Source organism: Canis lupus, chromosome 11 (genome assembly GCF_048164855.1).
Source record: "Canis lupus baileyi chromosome 11, mCanLup2.hap1, whole genome shotgun sequence".
In the NCBI taxonomy this organism is placed as follows: Eukaryota; Metazoa; Chordata; class Mammalia; order Carnivora; family Canidae; genus Canis; species Canis lupus.
Genome location: NC_132848.1, coordinates 44,240,377 through 44,266,464, shown reverse-complemented (window position 1 = coordinate 44,266,464; position 26,088 = coordinate 44,240,377). Strand labels below are relative to the sequence as shown.

The following is a 26,088-nucleotide window of genomic DNA, read 5'->3' as shown; positions in this document are numbered from 1 at the left end:
ATACACCTTATATACTGTTCTATGTCTATTATATCGCAATAAAAAAAAGCGCATTTCTTAGCTACATGCCAAACAGCCACATCAGCTTTGATCACAACATGCTTTCAAGGTTAAGCCTCTCAAATTAATAAAACGAGGATATAAATCAACTGCTAAGTCAATTAGCAAAGACTCGGGCTCTCTTACCTATTTTGAGAAAGAGGCAGGCTCCCGGCCATGCAGGGCCTCTCAGGCCATTTCTGAGGATTTTGTTATTTTTCCCAATGAAAGCATTTAAGCAGGGGAATCCCAGGATCTGACTCGGGTTCTGAAAGATCACTTCAGCTGCTGGATAGAGAATTCAAGGTGACAGAGGAGACTGAGGGGGAGCTGGGGTGGGGTGCCTGAGGTACATGCCCTCCGAATGGGTAATAGTCGAATAAGGGACAGTACGCACACGTGCACCCACGCGGCTCAGCCTGCCCTGGCAGGAGAATCCATGCGTGCAGCGCACCCTCGGGCAGGAACAGTGCTTGGCCCTGCTGGCGCTGTGTCCTGCCGGGCAAGTGCACACTGTGGGCACCGGGCTAGGCCTGGGGCAGAGGCATAGCCGTAGCTGCAACGCTCCATGGGCCCTTCAGGAAAATGGCTGGGAAGGTACTTCTTTTCCTTCTCTCAGAGCATCGGTGGCCGCGTTGCTTCCCTCCTGTCTGGCCTCGGTCTGTGGTCGGGTTTCTGAGGGTTCCTCAGCCCCAGCATGGCCCTCGGGGCCCACAGAGCCCTGGCATGCAGCACGCAGGAAGAACGGGTCTGGCTTCGTCTGCCCACTTGGGGTGAAATGGGGAAGAGCCAGCCCCTCCCCGGGTGCACAGAGCGGAGAGCACCACGAGCGTGCAGAACGTACCAGACGTGATGGTAAAAATGCTGCTGCACGTCTTCAATCCACAAGGACACCAGCTTTAAAGAATGAAGGCAATTCTCACTTTGCTGAGTATGAGCTGCCTTCTGCAGGTGAAAGGAAGGTGAAAGGCTTTGGTTTATCAGCAGCAGCAGCAGCAGCAGCATGAGAAATGAGAGGGGTTTTTTTTTTTTCTTTTTTTGTAATCCCGCGGCTCTGTGGGGAATGCTGTGAAGGGCTTGGCAAAGAGCCCTGGTCTCAGGGGCCATCTCTCTAGACCCAGGGATCAGGTGGGAGGGGCAGCTTCTCACTGCCTTGCCAGGCTGTGGCAGGTCCGAGTAGTTCTTAGCCATGGACATATTTTTTTAATTTATTTTTTCATGAGACACACAGAGAGAGGCAGAGACACAGGCAGAGGGAGAAGCAGGCTCCCTGCGGGGAGTCCGATGCGAGACTTGATCCCAGGACCCCGGGATCACGCCCTGAGCAGAAGGCAGATGCTCACCCACTGAGCCCCCCGGCTGCCCCAGCCATGGGTATTTGTATCTGATGCCCTGTGATGCTCCTGTGACCCGAGGAGCTCCCGCTCGGCTTGTTTGTTCAGGGCTCCAGTGTCTGCCTGGCTTTCTAGTTAAGTCTCTGTGCTCAACATCACCAAGATGCTGGATCCAAAGCCTAAAATATAATGCAGAGCTTGGATGCTGAAGCTCACACAGCAGAAACACACCGGGGCATAGGCAGTTCAACGGAAGTAGTGGATCTTGGGGTGAAAACAGGCCCCACTGCTCGGTCACCTTAGCTTCGGTGCTAACCTTGATTTTGTGTATGTTTCTTTAAGTTCTATTTTAATGCTTCAGAAGCTTAAACAGGGAAAACAGGGAGCAGTTCTGAGAAGTAATTTCACGTGAGGATCTAAACACAGGGGTAACAACGGTGGCGGCTCATCCCTCCTCTTCCAGGCCAGGCTTACACGTGTGCTGAGACACTGATGCCCTCGGGCCTGGGGTGGCCACTCAGGTCCTGAGTGGCCTCCTCCAGTGACCCTGGCGTGCTGCACAGGTGTCTGAACTTTCCAGATGTGGTCTGCACGCATGAAGACGGATGGCACAGATGGTTCCAGGCCACACACACACATACCCAGTTCTTACAGACCTCGATCACCCCAGCAAGGACTTCTCGAAGCCAGATTTCTCGTGGCTGCCAGCTTTCAGCTCCTGCTGACGCCCGCCTGGGACCTTCCAGTCGACAATTCCTTCCGCCATCCGAACGCTGCAGCAGCCGTGTGCGCTGCTCTATGTTCTGTTGTCTGTCTCCAAGAGCTGCTGTGGGATCAACACGCTCAGGCCTCATGACAACCTTTAGGATGCCTGATTTAGGAACTCCTCAGATGTTTAGAAAGGTATCCTGGGAATATACTTCTAGTGCCAGCAAGCTTGACTGGCCAAGAACAGAGAGAATATTCCATGAAAGAAGAACCATCCCTTTTCCTGGCTTCTTGCCAGACCCCACAGGGAACTGGGTCAGCTGAACTGTCTCTAGCCCAATGCAGTCTCTCCTTGTCAGTGTCCCAAAGGTAAGCGACAGAGTCTTTTATCTGAGTGGCATTTTACAGCATGTTGTTGCTTTGATTATTACCACCCCACACCCCAAAGAACTAATCAGTTTGTTTGCTTAATGTTTTTTTATGCCTTGTGTAAAGAATAATAGAATTTTGGAATTGGGATGAATTCTATCCTAGTTCCTAAAGTGTCACCAAATTTTCCAGTGAAGTGACTGAGTCCTGGGGCTTAAGGAACTTGCCTGAGGCCACCTGTTGCATTTGCTGCTCCTCAGGGGGTTCCTGCCGTGTGACCCCCACACAAGCGTGGTGCAGACGTCTCCCTGGCAGGATGGGATTTCAACCTCTATGCTCTGAATGCAGACAGAAGTGTTGGATTAATGTTCCATCTGCACTTAAGTGTCTTTTCTTTTTAGAGGTTTTGAAAAAAGTGTGTTAAAGAATTTGGGGTCTTTGTGCATACATCTCTGGTGGGAGGGATGGTGGGTTCAAAATTAATTTGAAAAACAGTAAATAGAGAGTGAAGTAGGTAGATCACTGGGGGTAGTAAATGGAGTCCTTGCTACTTGTGACTCATGGACTATTGGACCTTCCTTCATCAACCTCCCCTCCCTACCCTATTTCCATCATAACAAGAGCTGCCAGTTGCCCACCAGGTATTGTACAAGACCCTCAACCGTCCCAGTAACCCTGTGAGGTAGGAATTATTATTCCCATTGCACAGAGGAGGAAGCTGAGGATCCCACAGGTGAAGTAACTTGCCCCAAATCACATAACTTGGTGAGTGGTGGAATTCTATTCACCTGATTCCAAGGGGCGGACAGCCACTCCTTCCACTTCAGGTTGGTAAACACATCACTTTGCATCTCAGGGCCCTGGCAAAGTCATGCCACCCAGACAGGACCCACCCCATGGTCCCTCTTCTTTATGCAGAGGACCTGTGTGGGCAAGGCCAACCCCTTTGTCTACCTGCAGAACTCTCCTTCTGATTCTGGCAGCAGGAGGGAGGCCATGGGGTTCTTCATCAGATCGGCCACTGCAGGGTCCTTGGGTGTCACATAGAAGAAAGGAATCCCAGTGCTGTTGTCCAAGGGGCCGTCGCTGATGGGCAGGCAGTTCCCAAACGGCAGTCCTGGGATCTAACAAATAGCGAAAAAGGCTTTTTCAATGCAGGGTTTTGGATTGATCTGAGCTGGGAGCTTAGCTTGTGTCTCTGGTCAGGAAATGTAGCAACGAGGATGGCACGGCATCATCACGGGGTTGACGGGTAGTAAATGAAGCCACAGGGGTTCCCACCTGACCCAGGTCACCCAGTGATGGCTCTACAATTCTACAGAGAAGGTGAGCGGGGCCATTCTGTCTGGGAGAATAGCAAAGGGATTATTCTGGAAGTTGATGAAAAGCATTTGACAAAGAAAAATGCTCACTTTATGCAATTTAAAGCGATCTGTGGGAGAGGTGATGAAATGTATGGAAGGGTGCTAGAATATTTTCCATAAGCTGCCCCTAGAAGCCTCACTCTCCCAAGGTTTTGAAAACTTTGAGAACAGAACTCAAGTCTTAACTTTAATAACTGGTCTTTGGACTCTTTGGGAACTTTCTATTACTGTTACTCTTAGGGCCATACCATTTTCTTAGGTATTAGTTACATTTTTTAATTGTAATCAATATTTCATTATATAGTCCAGCAAGTCACCCTGGAAGTCCTAGGAACATACTACACCCGGTTTTGTTCATGATCACCCAGCGGTGTGGGTGAAGTTCTCAGACATGTATGCAAATATATCTTAGGTTTGCCCTGACACCTGCTGGGTGTTGCATCCCTATCTTCATGAGCTTTATTTACCTTCTACAGAGTGTTCCTTATTCTCACTGAGCTTAGAACTCAGGGGCTGTCCTTGTCTTTAAAGTGTTACATGGCAACAGTGGAATAATAGATGGCTTTCATCTTTGAAGGAGACGCAACGTTATGGAGTCTTCCAAAATTGTAAGTTCATTCACAGATTCTTGTTTTTCAGCTTGTCATAAACTGCCTCGAGTCATGCTTTGCACACATGACATGCATATGGTAAATGCTCTCTGAATGTATTGAATTTGGATGAAATGTCAATACCGGAATAATAAAGCTAAGAAAAGAGACGTTGAAAGTCAAAGTATCTTCAGTACATTGGCACTAGCCTTTTAACTGCTTGAAACAATCTGTGTATTTTTTTAAACATTCACTCTATCTAGATTCTTCTTTTCTAAAAAAAAAATTATTTTTAATTTAAGTAATCTCTATACCCAGTGTGGGGCTCAAACTCACAAACCCCAGATCAAGAGGGGGTTGGGCTCTTCTGACTGAGCCAGCCACACACGCTGAAACAATGGTTTAAACCAAGATCAGCTTCATAGTTAAGCTTCATGTCTTCCTAAGGTGTGTCTTAGGAACATCATATATAACCGTGAGCAACCATTTGGATGCTGTGACAGGGGTTAAATCATTGCCATAATCATAATAAACTTCTTGAGATATTTTTTAAAAAGTAAAACAGGAACTTCGAAACTATATAGTCAACCACTTAATTTCATAGACAAGGAAAGCAAAGTGGACAAGCCAGTGACTTGGCCAGTCCCCAAATGGGTGAGACCTGGGTTAAGAGCCTGCCTGCTGGCTAATGACCTATACATTCCAAAAAAAAAAATTTTTTTTTGCATAAATTAAATAGGAGTTCTAATTACCTCCCTGTAATAAAACCCTTACCAGGCTTACCAGCCCTGAAAGCTTTCTGGAGGGTGAGTACTTAAGGATGTCACAGCCTCGTATTTCTCCATGTCATTTTGACTTAAGGTGTAATCCTGGCTAACAGGTGAGTAAAACGTTTGCGAACCGAATGATAAAAGTGGAGCAGAAACCGGCTCATTCCAGCCTGTATGTATATACACATACACATACACTTTGCACCCTAAACCTCCTTTCCAGAAAGATTCTCGAGGTCCATATTTCACAATGTCACTGTGCACCCCCAGCCCCTGGTGCTTCCTCCCAGCCGCAGTGTGGGCAGGTGGCCCGGAAGCTGGGGTCCGCGGGGCGCCGAGGGCTGGGAGGCCGCGTCCCCCCGCTCCCCGTTGCCAGGGTAACCAGGCGCCGGCTCCCCCCCGGGCCCCGCGGGGCGCGCACCTGCAGCCGGCTCGGGCCGCTTACCTTCTCGTGGGCGGACACGGTGGCCAGACAGCCCCAGGCGCTGGCGTGGGCCAGGAAGCGGGCGGTGCCGGGGCGCAGCCTCGGGCCGCCCTGGCGCCGGTAGGAGAACATCCCCGGCGGCGCGGGGGGCGGCCTGGCGCGGGCGGCGGCGGCGGCGGCGGCGGCGGGCGGCAGGTGCGCGTCCTCCTTGTGCGCCGAGGCCGGGAAGCTGCGCTGCCAGATGCTGCCCGAGTCCTCCAGCAGCGCGGGCAGCGCGTCCTCGGTGGAGGCGCTGTCCAGCTCCTCGTCCACCTCGTTGGTGACGGCCCAGGACACGGAGCTCACGATCACGTAGCCGGCGGCCGGGGACAGCAGGGCGCCGCAGCACAGCAGCCAGGGGAGGCGGCCGGCGGGCCGCGCGGGCCGGCGGCGCACAGACATCTTGCGGCGCGCGCCCTGCCGCGGGGGCCGCCTGGAGCGCGCGGGCGGCGGGCCGGGCGGGGGCGCCCCCCGGCGGCGGGAGCGCGGAACTGGGCTGGGCCCCCGGCCGCCCCCGGCCGCCCCCGCCCCCGCCCCCGCCCCGCGCTCCCCGTCGCCGGGTCCCGCCGCCTGCCGGGCCGGGGTGCGCTCCGCGGCCAGACCGGGTGGGCGCGCAGATCCCAACCGACGCGCGCGCTGACTCCCCGGCTCACTTAGCCTCTCTGTGCCTCGGTTTCTCTACCGGAGAAACCCGCAAAGCACAGCATCTAGCGCCTGGGGTGCTGGATGGGAGAAGTGAATCGGGGCTTGCGGAGGCTCAGGGCAGCGCGGGGCGCGCCGCGAGCGTCAGGGTCCGGCCGTGCACAGAGGTCGTTGTCATTTAGAGAGTAAATGTCACTGTGCACCCCCAGCCCCGTGGGGCTTCCTCCCAGCCGCAGTGTGGGCAGGTGGCCGGGACAGAGGCGAAGGCGAGCTTAGCCCCGCGTCAGTCTGATGCAAAGGCCTCGCTCTTCCTCTTGAGCACGAGGACCATGACCGCCTTTACACTTTGCTGGGACAGGAATGCGTTGCCCCCAGCTCATCTGAAGGCAAAATCAAATGTTTACGGATCAACTGAAGTAGAAGGGAGCAGACGCCCAGAGACAAAGTGGCTGGGGTGGACTGGGCGGAGAATTCTCTGAACGTGCCGGGTTTAAAGCGTTCTCTTATTGGTGGATATTTGGGCTGTTGCCAGCAGTGAAGTTTTATAGATATCAACATGATCTAATCATTTACCCTCTGAGCCTCTGCTTAGGCCATTCCCTTATCTGCCCGTATGGAGACATGGTCTGCTCTAGATTTTCTATTCTTTTTTTTTTTTTTTTAAGATTTTTTATTGGGGATCCCTGGGTGGCTCAGCGGTTTAGCACCTGCATTTGGCCCAGGGAGCGATCCTAGAGTCCCGGAATCGAGTCCCGCATCAGGTCCCTGCATGGAGCCTGCTTCTCCCTCTGCCTGTGTCTCTGCCTCCCTCCCTCTCTCTCTCTCTCTCTCTCTCTCTCTCTCATAAATAAATAAATAAATAAATAAATAAATAAATAAATAAATAAATAAATAAAATCTTAAAAAAAAAACTAAAGATTTTTTAAATTTATTCATAGAGACAGAGAGAGAGAGAGAGAGGCAGAGACACAGGCAGAGGAAGAAGCAGGCTCCATGCAGGGAGCCCGACGTGGGACTCGATCCCGGGTCTCCAAGATCACACCGTGGACTGAAGGCGGCGCTAAACCGCTGAGCCACTCGGACTGCCCTGCTCTAGATTTTCTATTCAAAATCTGATAGTCCTACTTCCAATTTATTATGGATGAAAGAAACAGGAGCTCGCACTAGCATTTTTGTAGCTCTTTTGGCAAATGTTACATGGTGCAGTAACCAGGGGATCTGTTGTCTACTCTGTCCCCCAATCCATCTACCTCCTTCTTTCCCTTCTCTTCAAAGCCTTTCTTCTTTTAAAAAGTCGGCTTCATCTCCTGGGTGCCCTCCAAGCTGACCTCCTCCCACCCCACCCCCCACCTTTTCACGATGCCCTCTTTCTACCGAGAGCCTAAGGGGAGGCCTGGTATTCTCTCCCAGTGATCGCCTCTCCTCCGTGGCTCTGCTGCTGACTTGCCAACCTCTCTCACTCGCCCCAGAGTGATGTGTGCCACGGTCTTGGAGAGGCAGCGTAGCAAGTTATTAAAAACGTGGGCTCTTTCAAATGACTTCAAATGAATCCAAATCCTGCTCTATGACCTACTAGCTGTGTCTGCAAAATAAGGACAGTCACATCTATCCCAGTGGCCCAGGAGGAGCACGGAGCCGCCGCGCCAGATCCGTGTAGCACAACCGCTTCCCCTGCCGGGCTCTGCAGGGAGCAGGGCAAGCCCCGCGGCTACTCCTGCCATCGACGCTCTTGTTCTTGACTGTCAGGGGCTGCGTCTTATTGTGAGGCTCTGGTGAAGGTGGGTGTTGTCCTCTGACGCCCCAGCACATGATGTGAAGAAGAAATGCCTAATTCTTACTGTTCATTGCCAGCAGGATCAAGTCCAGGTTCCTTAATTCGATATACAGGACCCCTGTAACCTGGTCCCTGCCTGTCTGTCTGTCCCTGGCCATCCTCCACTGCATCTCCCTCGCAGACTCTGCTGCAGTCATACCAGCCTCTTTGTGGTGCTACAGTCAGCGAACACCCACACTGGCACCATGTAGATAATGCAATTACCATTCTGATCTACTTGCGTCCTCACTCTTTAGCCCTCTGTTCATTCATCAGGCTACATGATAATAATTTTAGAATATTTTGATTAAGAGATAGGACATATGCAGCCAATGCGTAAAATACATGTGTACGATTTAAAGAATCACTAACAAGAAAATCTGCTAAAATCATTCAGTGAGGAAATTTTACCATTACCATTACCAGTTCCCCAGAAGCTCTCCATATATCCCCCTCCCCAAATCACAACACCCTGCCCCCTCTCCTGGAGGTGATTACCATCTTGTCATTTGTGACACACATTCTTTGCTTTTCTTCATAGTCTGACTTCCTACGTATGCACCCTCAATGCTATGGATTCATCTTATTTTGAACTTCATATAAATGAAATCATACTTAATGTATTTTTTGTGTCTGCGTTCAGTCAAAATTCTGTTTGTGGGGATCACCCTTGTTTTGTTGTTTGTGGATGTATATGGCTGTACACAATACTTTGCATTGTGTGACTATCTGACCATTTATTCAAGTACTGTCAGTAGATGTTTTGATAGGTTTTATTATTCAGGTAGGGTGAGGCCGGCAGATCAAGAGATGACTGCCATGGCAAAGGTAATTTACTCTACTCGTAGATCTCAAGAAAAGGGATCTTTGACTAATGTGGACAGGAGCCCTAGGATAAATACTCCCCATTTCCAGGCCACGGGTGGGCAATTTACTTTACACAGTTTCTCGGAGGGTATCCAGCAGGAATGAGCATGGGTTGCTCACCCCCTTCGAATGGCTTTCCTTCCTCACTGGTTCAATCATTCAAATGATGCGCCACTTCTGTTCTTTAGGACTGACTACATCCCGAAGTAAACTACTGTGTGCCAAGTGCTCGTCTCAGAACTTTGGAGGAACCTAAGCTAAGGCACTGGTGCACACATTCAAGAGTTTCTCTAGAAAATATCACTTGTAGTAGGATAGCTGATTGTGGGGTATAAGTGTGCTTAATTTTATTATATAATGTCAAACTGATTTCCACAATGATTGTACCAGTTTACATCGCTATAATCAGTGTATGATAGTTGCTGTTGCTCCACATTCTCATCAATACAGATTATTGTCAGATTTCCTGGTTTTTGACTCCTCCACCAGTCTGGTGGATAAATAATGGTAATGAGTGATTTTTGTTTTAATGACTAATGTGTTTGGTTGATTACCTTTTCATACTTCTATTGGCCAGTTGGATATCCTCTTTTGTGAAACGCCTTAATATCTTTTCCCCATTTTTATTGGGTTGCCTGTGGGGTTTCTTTGGTATTGATTTGTAAGAGTTAATTTTATTTTCTGTATGCCAGTCTTTTGGTGTTGAAAAGTGCCACAGCTTGTCTTTGGGTAGCTGTTAATGCTCATGTTTTTATGCATCAACTTCACGGGGCTAAGGGATGCCTAGACAGCTGGTAAGACATCATTTCTGGGTGTGTCTGTGAGGGTGTATGGGGAAGAGATTAGTGTTTGAGTCCATAGATGAGCAAAGAAGATGGGTCGCACCACTGGGGGTGGGCATCACCCAGTCCTTAAGGGTCTGAATAGAGCTGAGACACCCATCTCCTCCTGCCCTTGGACATCAGCACTCTTGGTTCCCAAGTTTTCAGGTTCACGCTGAGATTTACTCCATTGATACCCCTGGTTCTCAGAGCTTTGGGTTTGGACCGAGACCACATAAGTGGCTTTCTGGGGCCTGCAGCTTGCAGTGGGCAGATCTTGGACTTCTCTGGCTCCATAATCACATGAGCTAATCCATGTTGTTCTATGGACCAGTAGTGCTTTCCTTTTTCTAGGTGACTAATATTCCCTCGTGTAGATATACATTTGTTTATTCATTCAACGGTTGATATTGTGTTGTTTCTTTTCTTTTCTTTTTTTTTTTTGCTGTTATGAATAAAGCTGCTAATAACATTCACATACAAGTGTAGGTGGGGACACATGTCTTCATTTTTCTTGAGTAACACTTAAGAACAGGATTGCTGGGTTGTGTGGTAATTATCAATTTACCTCTATAATGAATCATCAAGATTTTTTTTCCCTAAAGTGTCTATGCCATTTTGCATTCCCACTGACACTACATGACTGTTTCAATTGCTCCACATCCTTGGCAACACTTGGTATTGGGTGGCTTTTAATTTTAGCCATTTACTGGGTATGTAGTGATATCTCAGTGCAGTTTTAATTTACATTTCTCCAATGACTATTAATATTGGGCAGATTTTTATGTGCTTACCTACTTTTTACCTATCTTCTTTGGTGAAGTGTCTCTTTAATTCTTTACTCATTTAAAAAATCTGGTTGGGTCTTCCTATTGTTGAGTTGTGAGAGTTATTTTATATATTCTCCATACCAGTCTTTTTCCAGGTATGTGTTTTGCCAATATTTTCTCCCAGTTTATGGCTTGCATTTCCATATTCTTACCAGTGTCTTTTTAAAAATATTTTATTTATTTATTCATGAGAGACACAGAGAGAGAGAGAGGGACAGAGACATAGGCAGAGGGAGAAGCAGGCTCCATGCAGGGAGCCTGACATGGGACTCGATCCCAGGTGTCTGGGATCCGGCCCTGGGCTAAAGGTGGTGCTAAACCGCTGAGCTACCGGGGCTGCCCTTACTAGTGTCTTTTGAAGAAAAAAACATTTAAAATTTTGATGGCATCTAATTTTCCAATTTTTTTTTCTTTCATGGTTTGTGCTTTCTGTATTGTTTCTAAGAAATCTTTGCCTGACCTAAGCCCATGAAAAATAGCTTTGATGTTGTATTCTAGAAGATTAATAGCTTTATCTCTTACATTTAAGTCTATAATCCATTTAAAGACATTTTCTGTATATGGGTGAGGTTCATTTTGTCCCCAGAGATTAGACTGATCCATCACTCTTTGTTAAAAAGACTATCCTTTCTTCTGACTTACATGTTGTTGTTTTAATGCTATATTATCTTAATACAATGAGACATTGTTATTCTTTTATCCACTCATTTATTCATTTTTAAATATTTCATTTGAGAGAAAGAGAGAGAGAGAGAGAGAGAGAGAATGCGCTAGTGGGGGGAGGGGCAGAGGGAGAGAATCTCAAGCGGACTCCCTGCTCTCAAGACCCTAAGATCATGACCTGAGCTGAAATCAAGAGTTGGATGCTTAACTAACTGGGCCACACAGGCACCCCCAGTTCACATTTATTTAGATTTAGCCACATATTCTCCAATTTCCTCACTCTGTCTTTTCTTGTATCTCAGATATTCCATTTGTAATCATTTTCTTTCCTCCTAAAGGCCCATCTCTAAATATCATCTAAAAGATCATTCTAAAGGAATTATATCCTTTAGAATTCGCTTTAATGAGGGTCTACTAGTGGCAAACTCTCTGTCTGAAGTGTACTTCTCTTTCACTCTCAGCAAATATTTCTGCTGAGTATAGAATTCTAGCAATAGGCATGTCTTCAAGACATGGAAGTCATCATTCCACTTTTGGTTTCCATGTTGCTGCTGAGAAGTCAGATTTCAGCCTCATGGCCACTCCTTTGAAGACCACTGCTCTTTAGTTCTCCTGTGGCTTTAAAACTAAACTCTTCTCTGTGTGTTTGGTATGCATCTGAGTGGGGGTTTCTTCCTCCTCCTTTTCTTCCTTCTTTCATTGGAAACATTTTAGACCTCTCTGGTCTTTAACCTTTTATATTTGTTGTCTCTTTATCTTTGTGCTACATTTTGGATAACTTATTGTTGTGGACAGAAGCTTTGTGTCTACCCCCACCCCCAATTCATATGTTTAGGGGTAGCTATATTTGGGGATCGGGCCTCTAATGAAATAATTAAAGTTAAGTGAAGCTGTAAAGGTGGGGACTGATCTGACAGAATTAGTGACCTAATAAGAACACCAGAGAACTATCTCTCTGTGTATGAGCACCAAGGAAAGCCATGTGATGACATAGCGCAAGGGTGGCCATCTGCAAGCCAGGAAGAGAGCTCTTACCAGAAACTGAATCAGCTGGAAACTTGATCTTGGACTGCCCAGCCTTCAGAACTGTGAGAGAAGAACCTTCTGTTCTTTAAGCCACCCAGCCTGTGTATTTTTTTTTTTCAGCCTGTGTATTTTTTATGGCAACCTCAAGCACCTGAATACAATGAATATACTGAAATTGGTTTGTCCTTGAACCTATTGATGGATAATAATCTTGTTACCAGATATTGTCTATTATAGCTAAAGCATCTATAAGTACCCTTGTACAAGTCTTTTTGTGAATATATGTTTTCTTTCTTTTGGGTAAATACCTTGGAATAAAATCGCTGGCTGATAGAGTAGCTATATGTTTATAGAAAACTGTGTTATGGATGGAATGTTTGTGGCCCTGCCCATATGTGGAAGCTCTATCCCCCATTATGATGATATTTAGAGATGGGGCCTTTGGGAGGTAATGAGGATTGGATTAGGTCATAGGGTGAGACCCCATGATGGCATTAATGGCCTTATAAGAAGAGGAAGTGAGAAAGTTCTTCCACCCACCTTCCTGCCCCACTGTGTCTATGCACCAAGGAAGGCTGTGTAAGGACACAGCAAGAAGATAGATAGATGTAAGCTAGGGAGTGAACTTACCAGGAACCAAGTCATCTGACATCTTGATCTTATACTACTAGCTTCCAGAATTGTGAGAAAATAAATGTCTGTGGTTTAAGCCACTCAGTTTATGATATTTTGTTATGACAGCCCAAGCAGACTGACACACTGTCAAACTGTTTTCCAATGTGATATTTACCATCTTATAGTCCTAGTAGCCTGGTAGCAGTGTATGAGCACCACATGAGGTCTCTAAATGATGCATGTGGTCATAGCACTTACACAGAAGGAGTTATTTTGAATTGGAACTTGGTTACTTGGCTTAGTGACATTTTCCAGTGATTTTAGGTTTGTTTTACTGTAAGCAATCCAGAACCATCGGGTATGTGTTGCTCTAGCAAAGGACTCTCCCACTAGCAAATACTCTCAAGTTTGGTTGTAGGAGACTGGCCATTGGTACCTTTACAAGAATATTTGACTAGTAATGGGAGAGAACAGATTGCAGATCTACTGCTCACCCATTACTTCCCACTCACAAATACTTTGTCAAGAACAATGAGAGGCATGTGGTCGGAGGAAATAGAGCATGGTTTAAAGTTTGAGGATGGGAATGTACAAGATGAGGCTGGGATGCCTTCTCGAGTTAGAAAAGAAAGCTAGAAAAGATTAATAGATCATGTCAGAAGAACACAGGAGGCAACTGGAAAGGTCTTCCCCTGGGAAAAGATGGAATAATTTAAGTATCAAAAAGAATAATAGTGGCAGTTATTTTAAACACTAAACATACATTTATTTACCGTACTCCTCAGCAATTGCTCTCCTGGGCATTTTTCCCAGAGAACTAAAACCATATGTCTCCCACGAAAACCTATAGACATCAGTGTTCATAGCAACTTTATTTGTAGCAGCCTCAAACTGGAAGCAACCCAAATGTCCCTCAATATGTGAATGGCTAAACAAATGGTTCTATCCATATCATGGAATACTACTCAACAATAAAAATTGATACATGCAACAACTTGGGTGGATCTTAAAAGCATTATGTTGAGTGAAAAAAAAATCAGTCTCAAAAAGTCACACATTGTATGATTTCATTTATATGACATTCTCAAAATGACAAAATTATAGGGATGGAAAACAGGCTAGTGGTTGCTAAGGGTTAATGATGGTGTGTGGGGGTGTATAACTATAAGGGGGTAGCGTGAAGGAGCTCTTTGTGGTGGTGGAAGAGTTTTGTATCTTTTTAAAAAAAAGATTTTATTTACTCATGAGAGGCACAGAGAGAGGCAGAGACATACGCAGACAGAGAAGCAGGCTCTCTGTGGGGAGCCCAATGCAGGACTCGATCCCAGGACCCCAGGATCACTCTCTGAGCCAAAGGCAGATGCTCAACTGAGCCACTCAGGTGACCCAAGAGTTCTGTATCTTGATTGTGGTAGTGGTTACACAAATCTACATGTGATAAAATGTCATAGAACTACACACACACAGCACCAATGTTGAATTCCTGTTTTTTATGTTGTACTATAATTGCATAAGACATTAGTCTAGCTAATAGTACTGGTCTCTTGAGTTAATAATGATGAAAAACAAAACAAAAGACAAAATCTCAATAGTCTTCACTGGAAGTTATCAGGGCATCTGATTTATTCTATTTTTTTTTTAAGATTTTATTTATTTAATCATGAGAGAGAGAGAGAGAGAGGCAGAGACACAGGCAGAGGGAGAAGCAGGCTCCATGCAGGGAGCCTGATGTGGGACTCAATCCCGGGACTCCAGGATCATGCCCTGGGCTGAAGTCAGGTACTAAACCGCTGAGCCACCCAGGGATCCCTCCTACTCTATTTTTTTCTAAAGCAAAAATAATCTAAGCATTTATCCTGCCTTTCCTCTTATATTTCAATTATATTTCAAGGTAACCAATAGTTGATGAGGGAAAGATTTTCTTTCTAGATAAATTCTAGCTAACACATCTAGAAGGAAATAGAAAATGATAAAAAAATCATTTTGCAACCCCTAATGAGGCAATCAATATAGGCAACAATAATCAATATATAAGTACAGCGCAGCCTGGGTGGCTCAGCAGTTTAGCACCTCCTTCGGCCCAGGACCTGATCCTGGACACCTGGGATCAAGTCCCACATTAGGCTCCCTGCACAGAGCCTGCTTCTCCCTCTGCCTGTGTCTCTGACTCTCTCTCTCTGTCTCTCATGAATAAATAAAATCTTAAAAAAAATACTGAGTACAAGTTCAGGTGGAATTTTACACCAGTCTGGCAACACTTGAACCCTGGGATCGATCCTAATTCCTAATTTCACCAAATGTGGGACAAAGGACTGTCTTAGTCTGTTTGGGCTACTCTATCAAAATACCATTGACTAGGTGGTTCAAACGACAGACACTTATTTCTCACAGTTCTGGAGGCTGAGAAGTCCAAGATCGAGGTGCTGGCAGATTTGATGTCTGGTGAAGGTTCTCTTCTTGGCTTATAGATGGCCACTTCACTGTGTGCTTAGATGACTTTTCCTCTTTTTTTCTTTTTATAAGAGCACTAATACCATCATGAAGCCCCCATCCTCAAGGCCTCATCTAATCCTAGTTGCCTCCCAAAGTCCCCACCTTTAAACACTGGGGTCTAGGGCTTCAACATATGAATTTTGGAGGAACACATTCAGCTCATTGCAGTGACATCAAGTGTTTCCTGATGTGATGCAGTGGTGTGAGCACAAGTAGGAATTGCACAGGGCTGTCTAGGAAATGTTTAAAATAATTTACCCTTAGCAACCTCATTAACCCTTGGCCTGATCTATGCAATGGGAGAAGATATATGCAACTGACACATCTGATAAAGGGTTAGTATCCAAAATAGATAAAGAACTTATCAAAATCGGGATGCCTGGGTGGCTCAGCAGTTGAGCATCTGCCTTTGGCTCAGGGCATCGGGATCAGTCCCACATTGGACTCCCTGCAAGGAGCCTCCCTCTCTGTGTCTCTGCCTCTCTTTCTAAGTCTCTCATGAATAAATAAAATATTTTTTAAAAAAGAATTTATCAGAATCAACATCCAAAAAACAAATAATCAGTTAAGGAAAGGGCAGAAGACACAAATAGGCATTTTCCAAAGAAGACATCTAGATGGCTAATAGATACATGAAAAGGTGCTCAATATAACTCATCATCAGGGAAATACAGATCAAAACTACAATAAGATACCACTTCCCACCTGTGAGAATGTTCTTCACAGGAAACAGCAGATGTTGGCAAATATGTGAAGAAAGGGGAAACCTTCTTTTACTGTTGGTGGGAATGCAAGCTGGTCCAGTCACTCTGGAGAACAATTTGGAGGTTCCTCAGAAAGTTAAAAATAGAGCTACCTTTATGACTCAGCAATTGCACTGCTACGTATTTATTCAAAGGATACAAAAATACTGATTTGAAGGGGCACCTGCACCCCAATGTTTATAGTAGCATTATCAACAATAGCCAAACTATGGAAAGAGCCCAAATATCCATTAGCTGATGAATGGATAAAGAAGATGTAGGGATCCCTGGGTGGCACAGCGGTTTGGCGCCTGCCTTTGGCCCAGGGCCCGATCCTGGAGACCCGGGATCGAGTCCCACGTCGGGCTCCCGGTGCATGGAGCCTGAAGCACTCCCTCTGCCTGTGTCTCTGCCTCTCTCCCTTTCTCTGTGTGACTATCATAAATAAATAAAAATTTAAAAAAAAGATGTAATATATATGAACAATGGAATATTACTCAGTCATCAAAAACAATGAAATCTTGTCATTTGCAATGATGTGGATGGATCTAGATCACTTATGCTAAGTGAAATAAGTCAGCCAGAGAAAGACAAATATATTATTTCACTCATATGTGGAATTAAAGAAACAAAACAGATGAACATAGGGGAAGGAAAAAGAAAGAGAGAGGGAAGCAAACCATGAGAGAGTCTTAACTATAGGGAACAAGCTGAGGGTTGCTGGAGGGAGTTGGTTGGGGAATGGGCTAAATGAGTGATGGATATTAAGGAAGGCACTTAGTTGGGATGAGCACTGGGTGTTATATGTAAATGATGAATCTAAATTCTACTCTTAAAACCAATATTACAGTCTATGTTAATTAACTAGAATTTATTTTTTTAATTTATTTTTTTTTATTTTTTATTTATTTATGATAGTCACAGAGAGAGAGAGAGAGAGGCAGAGACACAGGCAGAGGGAGAAGCAGGCTCCATGCACCGGGAGCCCGATGTGGGATTCGATCCCGGGTCTCCAGGATCGCGCCCTGGGCCAAAGGCAGGCGCCAAACCGCTGTGCCACCCAGGGATCCCTAGAATTTATTTTTAAAATTTTTCCATAGAACTTTTATTTTTAATTGAATTTTATTTAAATTCAATTAATTAACATACAGTGTATTATTAGTCTCGGAGGTAGAGTTCAGGGATTCATCAGTTGCATATTAACACTCAGTGCTCATTAGATCATGTACCCTCCTTAATGCCTATCACCCAGTTACCCCATTTCCCCACTACCTTCCCTCCAGCAACCCTCAGTTTGTTTCCTATTAACTGGAATTTAAATAAAAACTTGAAACAAAAAATTTGGCCTGAATCTGCCCAAGCTTCTATTTTAACTTCTACATAACAGAAATATGGAATGCAATGGAACAGGTTATATAATTCAGAATGTGGAACACTCCCTGGTACAAATGACTCCATTTCCTCAACAAATAAGTGGCATGAAAAATTATGGGTACGGTCATAGATATGAAAAGATTTAGGAGACACAGATGAAGTGCAATGTATGGGCCAACTGTTAAAATCTATTATTGAAGTAAGTAGCGAAATCTGGATGTGGGCTAAGAATTAGATGATAATGAAAGAATGTCGTTATATTTATTAGATGCGATAAAGGATTTTTTGCTAGGTAAAATATTCTGTTACAGAGACATTATCTGACAAGGGACTTGTATCCAGAATACCCAGGGACATCTACAACTCAATAACAAGAAAACAAGCCTCTTTAAAAATGTGCAAATGGGGTGTCTGGGTGGCTCAGTCCATTAAGTGTCCAACTCTTGATTTCAGCTTAGGTGATGATCTCAGGGTGAGATCAAGCCCTGTGTTGGGCTCCATACTCAACAGGGAGTCTGCTTGAGATTTTTCTCTCTCCCTCTCCCTCTGGCCCTCCCACCACTTGCATGCTCTCTCCCTCTCTCTAAAATAAATAAAATCTTTAAAAACTGAAAAATTAAAAAATTAAAATGTGCTAAGGATTTTAATAGACATTTCTTCTAAGAAGATATGCAAATGGCCAATAAGCACATGAGAAAATGTTCAACATTATTAGTCATTAGGGAAATGCACGCCAAAACCACAATGAGATACCACTTCACAAAAAGACAGGTGATAAATATGTGGACCCTTTACCCATTTCTTTTTTTTTAATATTTTTTTAAATTTTTATTTATTTATGATAGTCACAGAGAGAGAGACAGAGAGAGACAGAGAGAGAGGCAGAGACACAGGCAGAGGGAGAAGCAGGCTCCATGCACCGGGAGCCCGATGTGGGATTCGATCCCGGGTCTCCAGGATTGCGCCCTGGGCCAAAGGCAGGCGCCAAACCGCTGTGCCACCCAGGGATCTCCTCTTTACCCATTTCTGATGAGAATATTCAGTGTGATAAGAGGAAATAGGGGTGCTAAATGAATTAAAGTTACTCATCTTTTGGGCAATTTTCTCTTTTTCAAATCCCCTAATAACAGCCAGGATTCCCTCCAGCCAGGATTCCCTGTGTACTATCCACACAATTGTTGGTCAAGCTTCCTAGGCTGTGGAGAAGTTTCATAAAATAAAGCTATTTCTTTGGGAAACAGTTGTGTTTTCTTTGGAAAACAGTTTGGCTGTTCTTGAAAAGGTTAAACATAGAGTTAGCATATGAACCAGTGGGATGCCTGGGTGGCTCAGCGGTTGAGCGTCTGCCTTTGACTCAGGGCCCGATCCCGGAGTTTGGGATCGAGTCCCACATCTGGCACCTGCATGGAGTCTGCTTCTCCCTCTCCCTGTGCCTCTGTCTCTCTCATTAATAAATAACTAAAATCTTAAAAAGAAAATAAAAAGCATATGAACCAGCAATTTAATTCCAGGTATATACCCAAGATAAATGAAAATGTGTGTCCACACAAAAACTTGTACACCAATGTTTATAGAGGTGTTATTCAAGTGGAAATGACGTCATTTCCATTTCCATTCAGGGAAAACAACCTAAATGATGAATGGATAAATGAGATGTGGTATATCCATCCAATAGAATACCATTTGTCAATAAAAGGAGTGGCTTCTAGGGGCTGGGAAGAAAGAGAGAAGAGAGGGTGACAGCTTTCCCCCCAACCTGTTACACCCAGCAACTTTGTCACCTCCTGGGTATGGAATAGGGTGGGAAGGGAGGGCAGGGGCACGTTCACTTCTGACTCACCCTTACCTGGAGTGTATAAACCTTTGGATGTTCCAATTTGTGAGGTCTGCTATTAGACTCCACACCCTGGATAGGTTCTGGTATTTGACTACTGCTCTCTTCCCCCTAGTGGTCATCAAACCTGAAGCTCAAAGTAGCATAGATTGGAAAAAGTAGCCTTGGTGCTCAGCTTATCTCACTTAACTCCACTTTCTCTTAGATTTTGATCGGGAGGGCTTTTTTTTTTTTTTTTTTTTTTTTTCCATCTAGTCAGCTTTGTGATGCTTTTAAGAAGACATTTTCTGTTTTTTTTCCAACACATATAGTTGCTTTCACCTGATGAATTCATTCCAATATAGTAGCTTGCCATATTTCTGAAACCAATATTGATTTTAAATCCTTAATAGTTTTAAGTTCATGGTCATTAACTTCAAGAGGCCACTGGGGCTGCCTGGGAGTGCTACTCAACTACCCTGATTCATTGTCCCACCCTTCTAGAAGATTCTCACAATTTCTTTTTTCTTTCTTTTGATCTCTTTTCAAATTACACCTTGTGACAGAGACCTTGCTTGAGAACCCTGGAAGAAGCAACACCTGCCTCCCCATCATTATCTCCATTATTGTGTGTTATTTTAACTATTATACTAGGTAATAGCGATAGCTACCTAAGATATCAGACTTCTGTTGATTAGTTTGGTGTTGGTCTTCTACCAGGAATATAAGCCCACGAGGAGCAGGGATTTGCCTGTTTAGTTCCATGATGATCCCCGATGCTTAAAGAGTAGCACATGAAAAAGAATACATATGACAAATAATTTTGGAATACATCACTATACATTTTAGATCAAATGCCTGTGTTTGCAAGATCTGTTTGTTGCCAGAATGTTGGTAGGCTTCCAATTTTTTTTTTAAATTTTTAACTTATTTATTAATGAAAGACAGAGAGAGAGAGAGAGAGGCAGAGACACAGGCAGGCAGAAGGAGAAGCAGGCTCCATGCAGGGAGCCTGATGCGGAACTCGATCCTGGGACTCCAGAATCACGCCCTGGGCCGAAGGCAGGCGCTAAACCGCTGAGCCACCCAGGGATCCCCCCTTCCAATTTAACATCACTGTGGGTACAGTTTTATGTTCCAAGATCTATGTACTATTTGATGTGCTTCTCTTTCTGCAAGCACCATATTGACACTAGTGATGGGCCCTGGGAAGACTTCTGTTTGTACAGGGGCTCATTATTATTTCTATTTCAAATGACTGTTTCAGGAAATATTATTGCCTCTGTGGTAGATGGCTGAGTGAGTCCAGCCAAGGTTCACGGGGTCCAGCCCAGATCAGCATAATCGTCCAAACAACCTGAGGACCCGTGGGAGGAATAATACACACATTGTGGCTGTTTGAAGCCATTAAGGCTTAGTCAGGCCACAATCGTGAAGTGATAGATGGTGCAAGCAGGAAACAGTCTTTGCCACTCGCTCTGTAAATTATTTCTGGCTCTTTGATAAAAACCCAGGTTTGGGGAAGGGACCAGAGGGAGGTCCTATTTATGCTCACATTCACGTTCACATCATAGACCACCCGTCACTTTCAATCGTAAGCACTGCCATGATTTCAAATCCACTTCTTCATGGTTAAGTGAGGTTGTCTGGATCTAAGGGTGACTTTGTTTACATTCGGGTGACCATGTCAGAAGGACGTCACAAAACTGCTGTGCTGAGTGCTTACAGATACCAAGAATCTGTGAAGCCTTACCAGAGTGTTCTGTCCAGGCAGGGCTGCTCTTTGGCGGTCTAGATAGCTCTTTGAAGACCTTGGGACAGTAGCTCCTGCCGTGGCGAGGCTACTCCTTGCTGGCCGTGGTGCAAACCATGCAGTGGCCCCCTGAAGGGGATCCTCTTCCCCACCAACACCAGCGCTTCCGCTCTGCTAGCAAGGTGCTCCAGGGACAAGGCGCCTTCAATCCGTGCTGGCAGCTGGCCCTCAGCTCTTGGTTGGCGAAGCTGACTCTTCTGAGAACCAACTTGTGGAAAGGCACACCTCAATTAAATTTGGATTTTATATCTTTCATCTCCCCTTTGCCTGGAACAGTAGTGTAATTAATCTATTACTGGTTTGGAGTATGTTATTTCTTTATTGGCTCATGAAGAGAGACATTATCCTGGATGCTGCTGGCTTGTGACATATTATTATTATAAATTATAATTCCCGCAGTGAACTTCCGTTAAATGAGTTATTGGCAAAGACAATCTTGGTCTCTGAGCATAATTTGCCATGAATGAAACAAGAACCCTCTCTGTTGAGTAATTAGAATGTCCGATCCAGTGTAATAACCCAAATGTCAAACTTTATTAAGGATAAGAGCTTCTCCTCTCTCCTGGCTGAGAACTCTGTTGGGTCTTGAGGGAGGTGGATGTGGTTAGATTCTCAGCTTCCTTGCTCGGCCTCCTGCCTCAGCTCACAAGGGGTAGACTGAGAGGGAAAAACACAGATGTGCAGGGCAGGTGTGGTTCCATTTTCGTATCAGGACTCATGGGCTCTGGTGGCTTTCCAACCTGGCTCACTGTCTCTTGAACTCCTGTGTGCTTCTTAGCCATTCTCCCACCAGAAACTTCCAAAACGATCCCCATTATGTATGTAATGCCTTCTATTTTTAAAAATACATTTTCGGGTATAATATAAAGCAGAAAAGTAATCAAATCAAACCACAAACTTTGTGACCCTTTTTCACAAGGTGAACACACTTGTACAGCCACCCCCCACCCCAGTCAGGAACTGGAGACTCTATGAGAGTCCCAGAAACCCTTCTTCTCTTCTTTCTTACAACCCACCCCCATCCCCTACCCTAATTTCTAACCCTAGAGATAAACAATTCAGATTGTTGCCTTTGACAAACCTGGTTGGCTTTTTCAAGGACAGAATGTCCTCTGCTAGTTCTCAGCTTATCAGTTTACCCCAAAATATGCAAACAAAATTCACTGTTCCCAGACTGATACATCTTGTTGTTAGCTTTGTTTCTTCACTCAGTCTCCCATCCCTTTACTTACATGTGAGCAAACAAATGATATGCTAAGTTATTGAACAGTGAGCAAAGGAGAATCTCTGAGTTATTCTTTGATAGACAACCCCTCCCAGAGAGCTTAAGGAATGAGGTAACATATTAAAGGTCGGGGGGGGCCTGAAATATGATTACTTCTTTAACTATAAAGATGAAGAATTCTTAATGGATCTCGTGACATATAGTTCTTAGGTTTCTTTAAAACTTCCAAGCATTTAGGGAAACCTAACTCATTTCTTAAATAATATAAGATCAATAAAATATTCTCTCTTCTCTCCACTTACACCAGAAATCATGTTGAGCATGAATTGTTAAATTCCTTTTAAATATTATAATTGGTTATATAAAAATTGATCTGGTTTAACAGGGATCTATTCTTAGTTTCAGCATTCCTTAGGATTTTGCAACAGAGAGGAATGAAAAGTGATTCAAAGCAGGACATCATTTGTTGCAGACACTACTGCTTTCACAATTCCACCTCACCTTTCGAATATTCTTAGTGGACCACTGTGTAAGCCTAACGGTGGGTTCAAATTGCATTTTGCCTGTTCCTCACTGCCTGAGGGGATCTTTCTGCAAGGGGAAGAAAAATGTTACCATTGGCATTCTATTGCTTGTATAAGTTTGTGTTCTTCAAACTTTATCTTTCTCTAGAGATCTATCCATTTCTCTCCTCCCAACAAGATTTCTCAAATTTCTCTTCTGTTAAGTCCCCAACAAACATACTCAAAAATCCCTAAAGAAAAGCAACAGAAGCAACAATTAATCTCCAAATCAGTTTATGAGATTCATCAAAACTGGCTCCTTGAAATACAAACACAGACAATGCTACCTCTCCCATGTACAGAAAATCTTCTTTCTAATCAATATAAAAGCTTTAGCATTTAATATATCTTTATTTTTATTTTTTTTCATTTAACATATTTTTAAGAGTGAAAAATCTATGTCTTCTCATGTCCTATTCAAATAATAACCTTATATATTAGCATTGCTTTCCCTGAAAAAAAATATTTTCAGAGCTTTGGGGGTACATCTGATATGTGAATTACAAATTTTTGTCCATCTTTTAGGGTCACAAGGGCTTCTTGTCCCACAGGAAGGCTGAGTTTGACAGTGCTTTCCGTGGCCTTGTCTTCTAGTAATACCTGGATGAGCTGCAAGGGGGAAATGTTTAAACGGCAGGGAAAGATAAAAAGAGAAGTTACTCCCTGTTGCAGGACCCACCACTTGTATCCTTCTACCATGCCCTCAACCCACCTAAACTGCAAGCTTGTGCCCTTATTTATTCCTACTACATGAGGTCCTAATTTCTCTGAGGAATGATCAAGGCCTGGTGAGGACTTCAGGGAAGGAGTCTCATCCCTGGGATGGTGCAAGAGAGAGGGGCCACGGGGAGGGGAGGCAGGTGGGCTCTCTTTAGGAAAACGAGTAGGCCTGCAGTTGTTTGGGAGGAGCAGAGATCAAACCAATACTCTGCTATTAAAGACACGGGTGAGTGTGGATCCATTGTCAGAAAGGAACCTGTGAAATGTCCGTGGGGCTCCAGGTGGCTGAAAAGCTCATCGCTTCGGCTGCCTTCCAGATGGATACCAATCCCTGTATTCTTGGCTCCAGTTCCCACATAGATCCTCTCTCCACCATCCATCAAACATACCAGTAGATAAGGGATGATGAAAAAAGTCCTTGATTAAATTAACACTCCTGGGTACTAATAGATTCGAGAGATTCACAGATTCTGATGTTAGCTTAGTGCCTGCTCTTGGATAAGGCATCTAACTTGCCTGAGCTGGCCTTGCTATCAGAGAAACAAGGATAATATGCCTCCTTTCCCTTAGCTCCAATGGTACTTGGAAGATTAGTAAATCCTTGGACATGATTACTTTTAAACTGATAGAGACATATTTTCTTGGTGTGGTTTCATCGATAACCTCCTTCACTCCCCAGAAGTGAATACATTTTGACAAGGATGTGCACAAGACAACTTCAAATGCAAGGTTAGTGAAATTATTTTTCATTCTTTCTCCCTAAATTTGACAATAACCATCACCACCCAATGAGAGGATGTTTCTCTTCTCTCTCAAAAAAATCGTCTTTAGGGATCCCTGGGTGGCGCAGCGGTTTGGCGCCTGCCTTTGGCCCAGGGCGCGATCCTGGAGACCCAGGATCGAGTCCCATGTCGGGCTCCCGGTGCATGGAGCCTGCTTCTCCCTCTGCCTGTGTCTCTGCCTCTCTCTCTCTCTGTGTGTGACTATCATAAAAAAAAAAAAAAAAAAACCTTAAAAAAATCGTCTTTACCTTTGTCCTATAGCTAAAGAGTCATTTGTTTTTAAATATTTTTGCCATGCTTTAATCCTTGAGTATATACCCTAAAGTGAAAAATGTTTAGTATGTTATTTTATTTTTTATTTCTAAATATATATATTTTTTTATTTTTAAGTGATCTCTACACCCAATGTGGGGTTTCAACTTACAACCCTGAGATCAAGAGCCACATGGTTTACCAACTCAGCCAGCCAGGTGCCTCCATGTGGTATGTTTTTAAAAAGAATATTTCTTGGGATCCCTGGGTGGCGCAGCGGTTTAGCGCCTGCCTTTGGACCAGGGCGCGATCCTGGAGACCCGGGATCGAATCCCACGTCGGGCTCCCGGTGCATGGAGCCTGCTTCTCCCTCTGCCTATGTCTCTGCCTCTCTCTCTCTCTCTGTGTGACTATCATAAATAAATTTGAAAAAATAAAAAAAAGAATATTTCTTATTTAATATCAGTATGATTTTTTACTTTATTCTTAAAGACTCCTTGGCACCTTCCTATCTTGAATGTTGTTGGAATGTAGAAGAGTGACAGATGGATATGCAAGTCCAGAATGCTGACTTTGGATGTTATCATAGGTGCAGGGCAGCACTAAATTGTTCAAAGAATGAGGAAGCCACAGATGTACCGCTGAATGAGGCGTTAACTCGCGGCAGATGAATGCAGATGGGACACAGAGGGTGTGCTTTTTTGTTGATGATGAGTGCAAATGCTGAATAATGAATGCAATAAAAATTAGATGAGCGTAACTTTTTGGTGTTAGAGTGTTTAAGTCATTATAGCTAATTCAGCAGACATGCACAAACAGAAGCAGGTTTAATTAATCTCTAATGCATATTACCTTGGATTATCTGACATTCATCTGCCTGTATTGCTTTATGATGTAGTTCAATTAAGTATTTAATGTTTTTCTCTATTGTTTCCACCAATTAAATATAGGTCAAACCCCACTGCAATGAACTTTGGAGTTGCTAGGAGATTGGGTGGAGTGTCAATGGAAAGGCACTCAGATTAGGTTTCTTTGGAGAAATAATAATGATGACTAATGGTTATGGGTAATTACTATGTTCAAGAATTTTGTAACGATTGACTTATTTAAATTTCATAACAGCCCTATGGGATTAGATATTATTATTCCCATTTTGTAGATAGGGAAACTGAGGAACAGATAAATTAAGCAACTTGCACAAGGTTCTCAGCTAAGAGGTGGAAGATGGGCATTTGAACCCAGGAAGTTAATATACATAGAATTTCCCACTTATATTCCCAAATCTTCAGACTTGAAGGTATTTTTTATTTATTCTTGAATCACCGCTTTTGGACTTAAAGCACATAGTAGCATCTTCTGGGGAGAGAGAAAATGCTAGATGGTCTTGCAAGGAGAT

General features: G+C 44.3%; 2 protein-coding genes and 1 long non-coding RNA gene across 8 annotated transcripts in view; 1 reads left to right on the top strand and 2 right to left on the bottom strand.

Annotated features, from left to right (window-relative positions):
- CREG2 (cellular repressor of E1A stimulated genes 2) overlaps window positions 1-6,053 on the bottom strand; it is a 35,702-nt gene extending 29,649 nt beyond the window's left edge. The window contains exons 1-2 of the mRNA XM_072844489.1: window positions 5,620-6,053; window positions 3,405-3,574 (exon numbers count right to left, since the gene is read on the bottom strand). Of these exons, the coding sequence (XP_072700590.1) occupies window positions 3,405-3,574; window positions 5,620-6,039 (590 nt within the window). The 5' untranslated portion in view covers window positions 6,040-6,053. The remainder of the gene's footprint in view (window positions 1-3,404; window positions 3,575-5,619) is intronic.
- Window positions 1,127-25,443, top strand: LOC140643079 (uncharacterized). 6 transcript variants are annotated; one of them, XR_012039481.1, is made up of 5 exons: window positions 1,127-2,450; window positions 4,346-4,422; window positions 22,775-22,916; window positions 24,338-24,387; window positions 24,831-25,443. It is a non-coding gene; the product is annotated as an uncharacterized lncRNA (long non-coding RNA). The 6 variants fall into 6 exon arrangements; XR_012039482.1 differs by lacking the exon at window positions 22,775-22,916 and having other exon boundaries at window positions 1,130-2,450; XR_012039480.1 differs by lacking the exon at window positions 1,127-2,450 and having other exon boundaries at window positions 2,661-4,422.
- RFX8 (regulatory factor X8) overlaps window positions 23,156-26,088 on the bottom strand; it is a 64,763-nt gene continuing 61,830 nt past the window's right edge. The window contains 2 exon segments of the mRNA XM_072844488.1: window positions 23,156-23,419; window positions 23,422-23,547. Of these exon segments, the coding sequence (XP_072700589.1) occupies window positions 23,369-23,419; window positions 23,422-23,547 (177 nt within the window). The 3' untranslated portion in view covers window positions 23,156-23,368.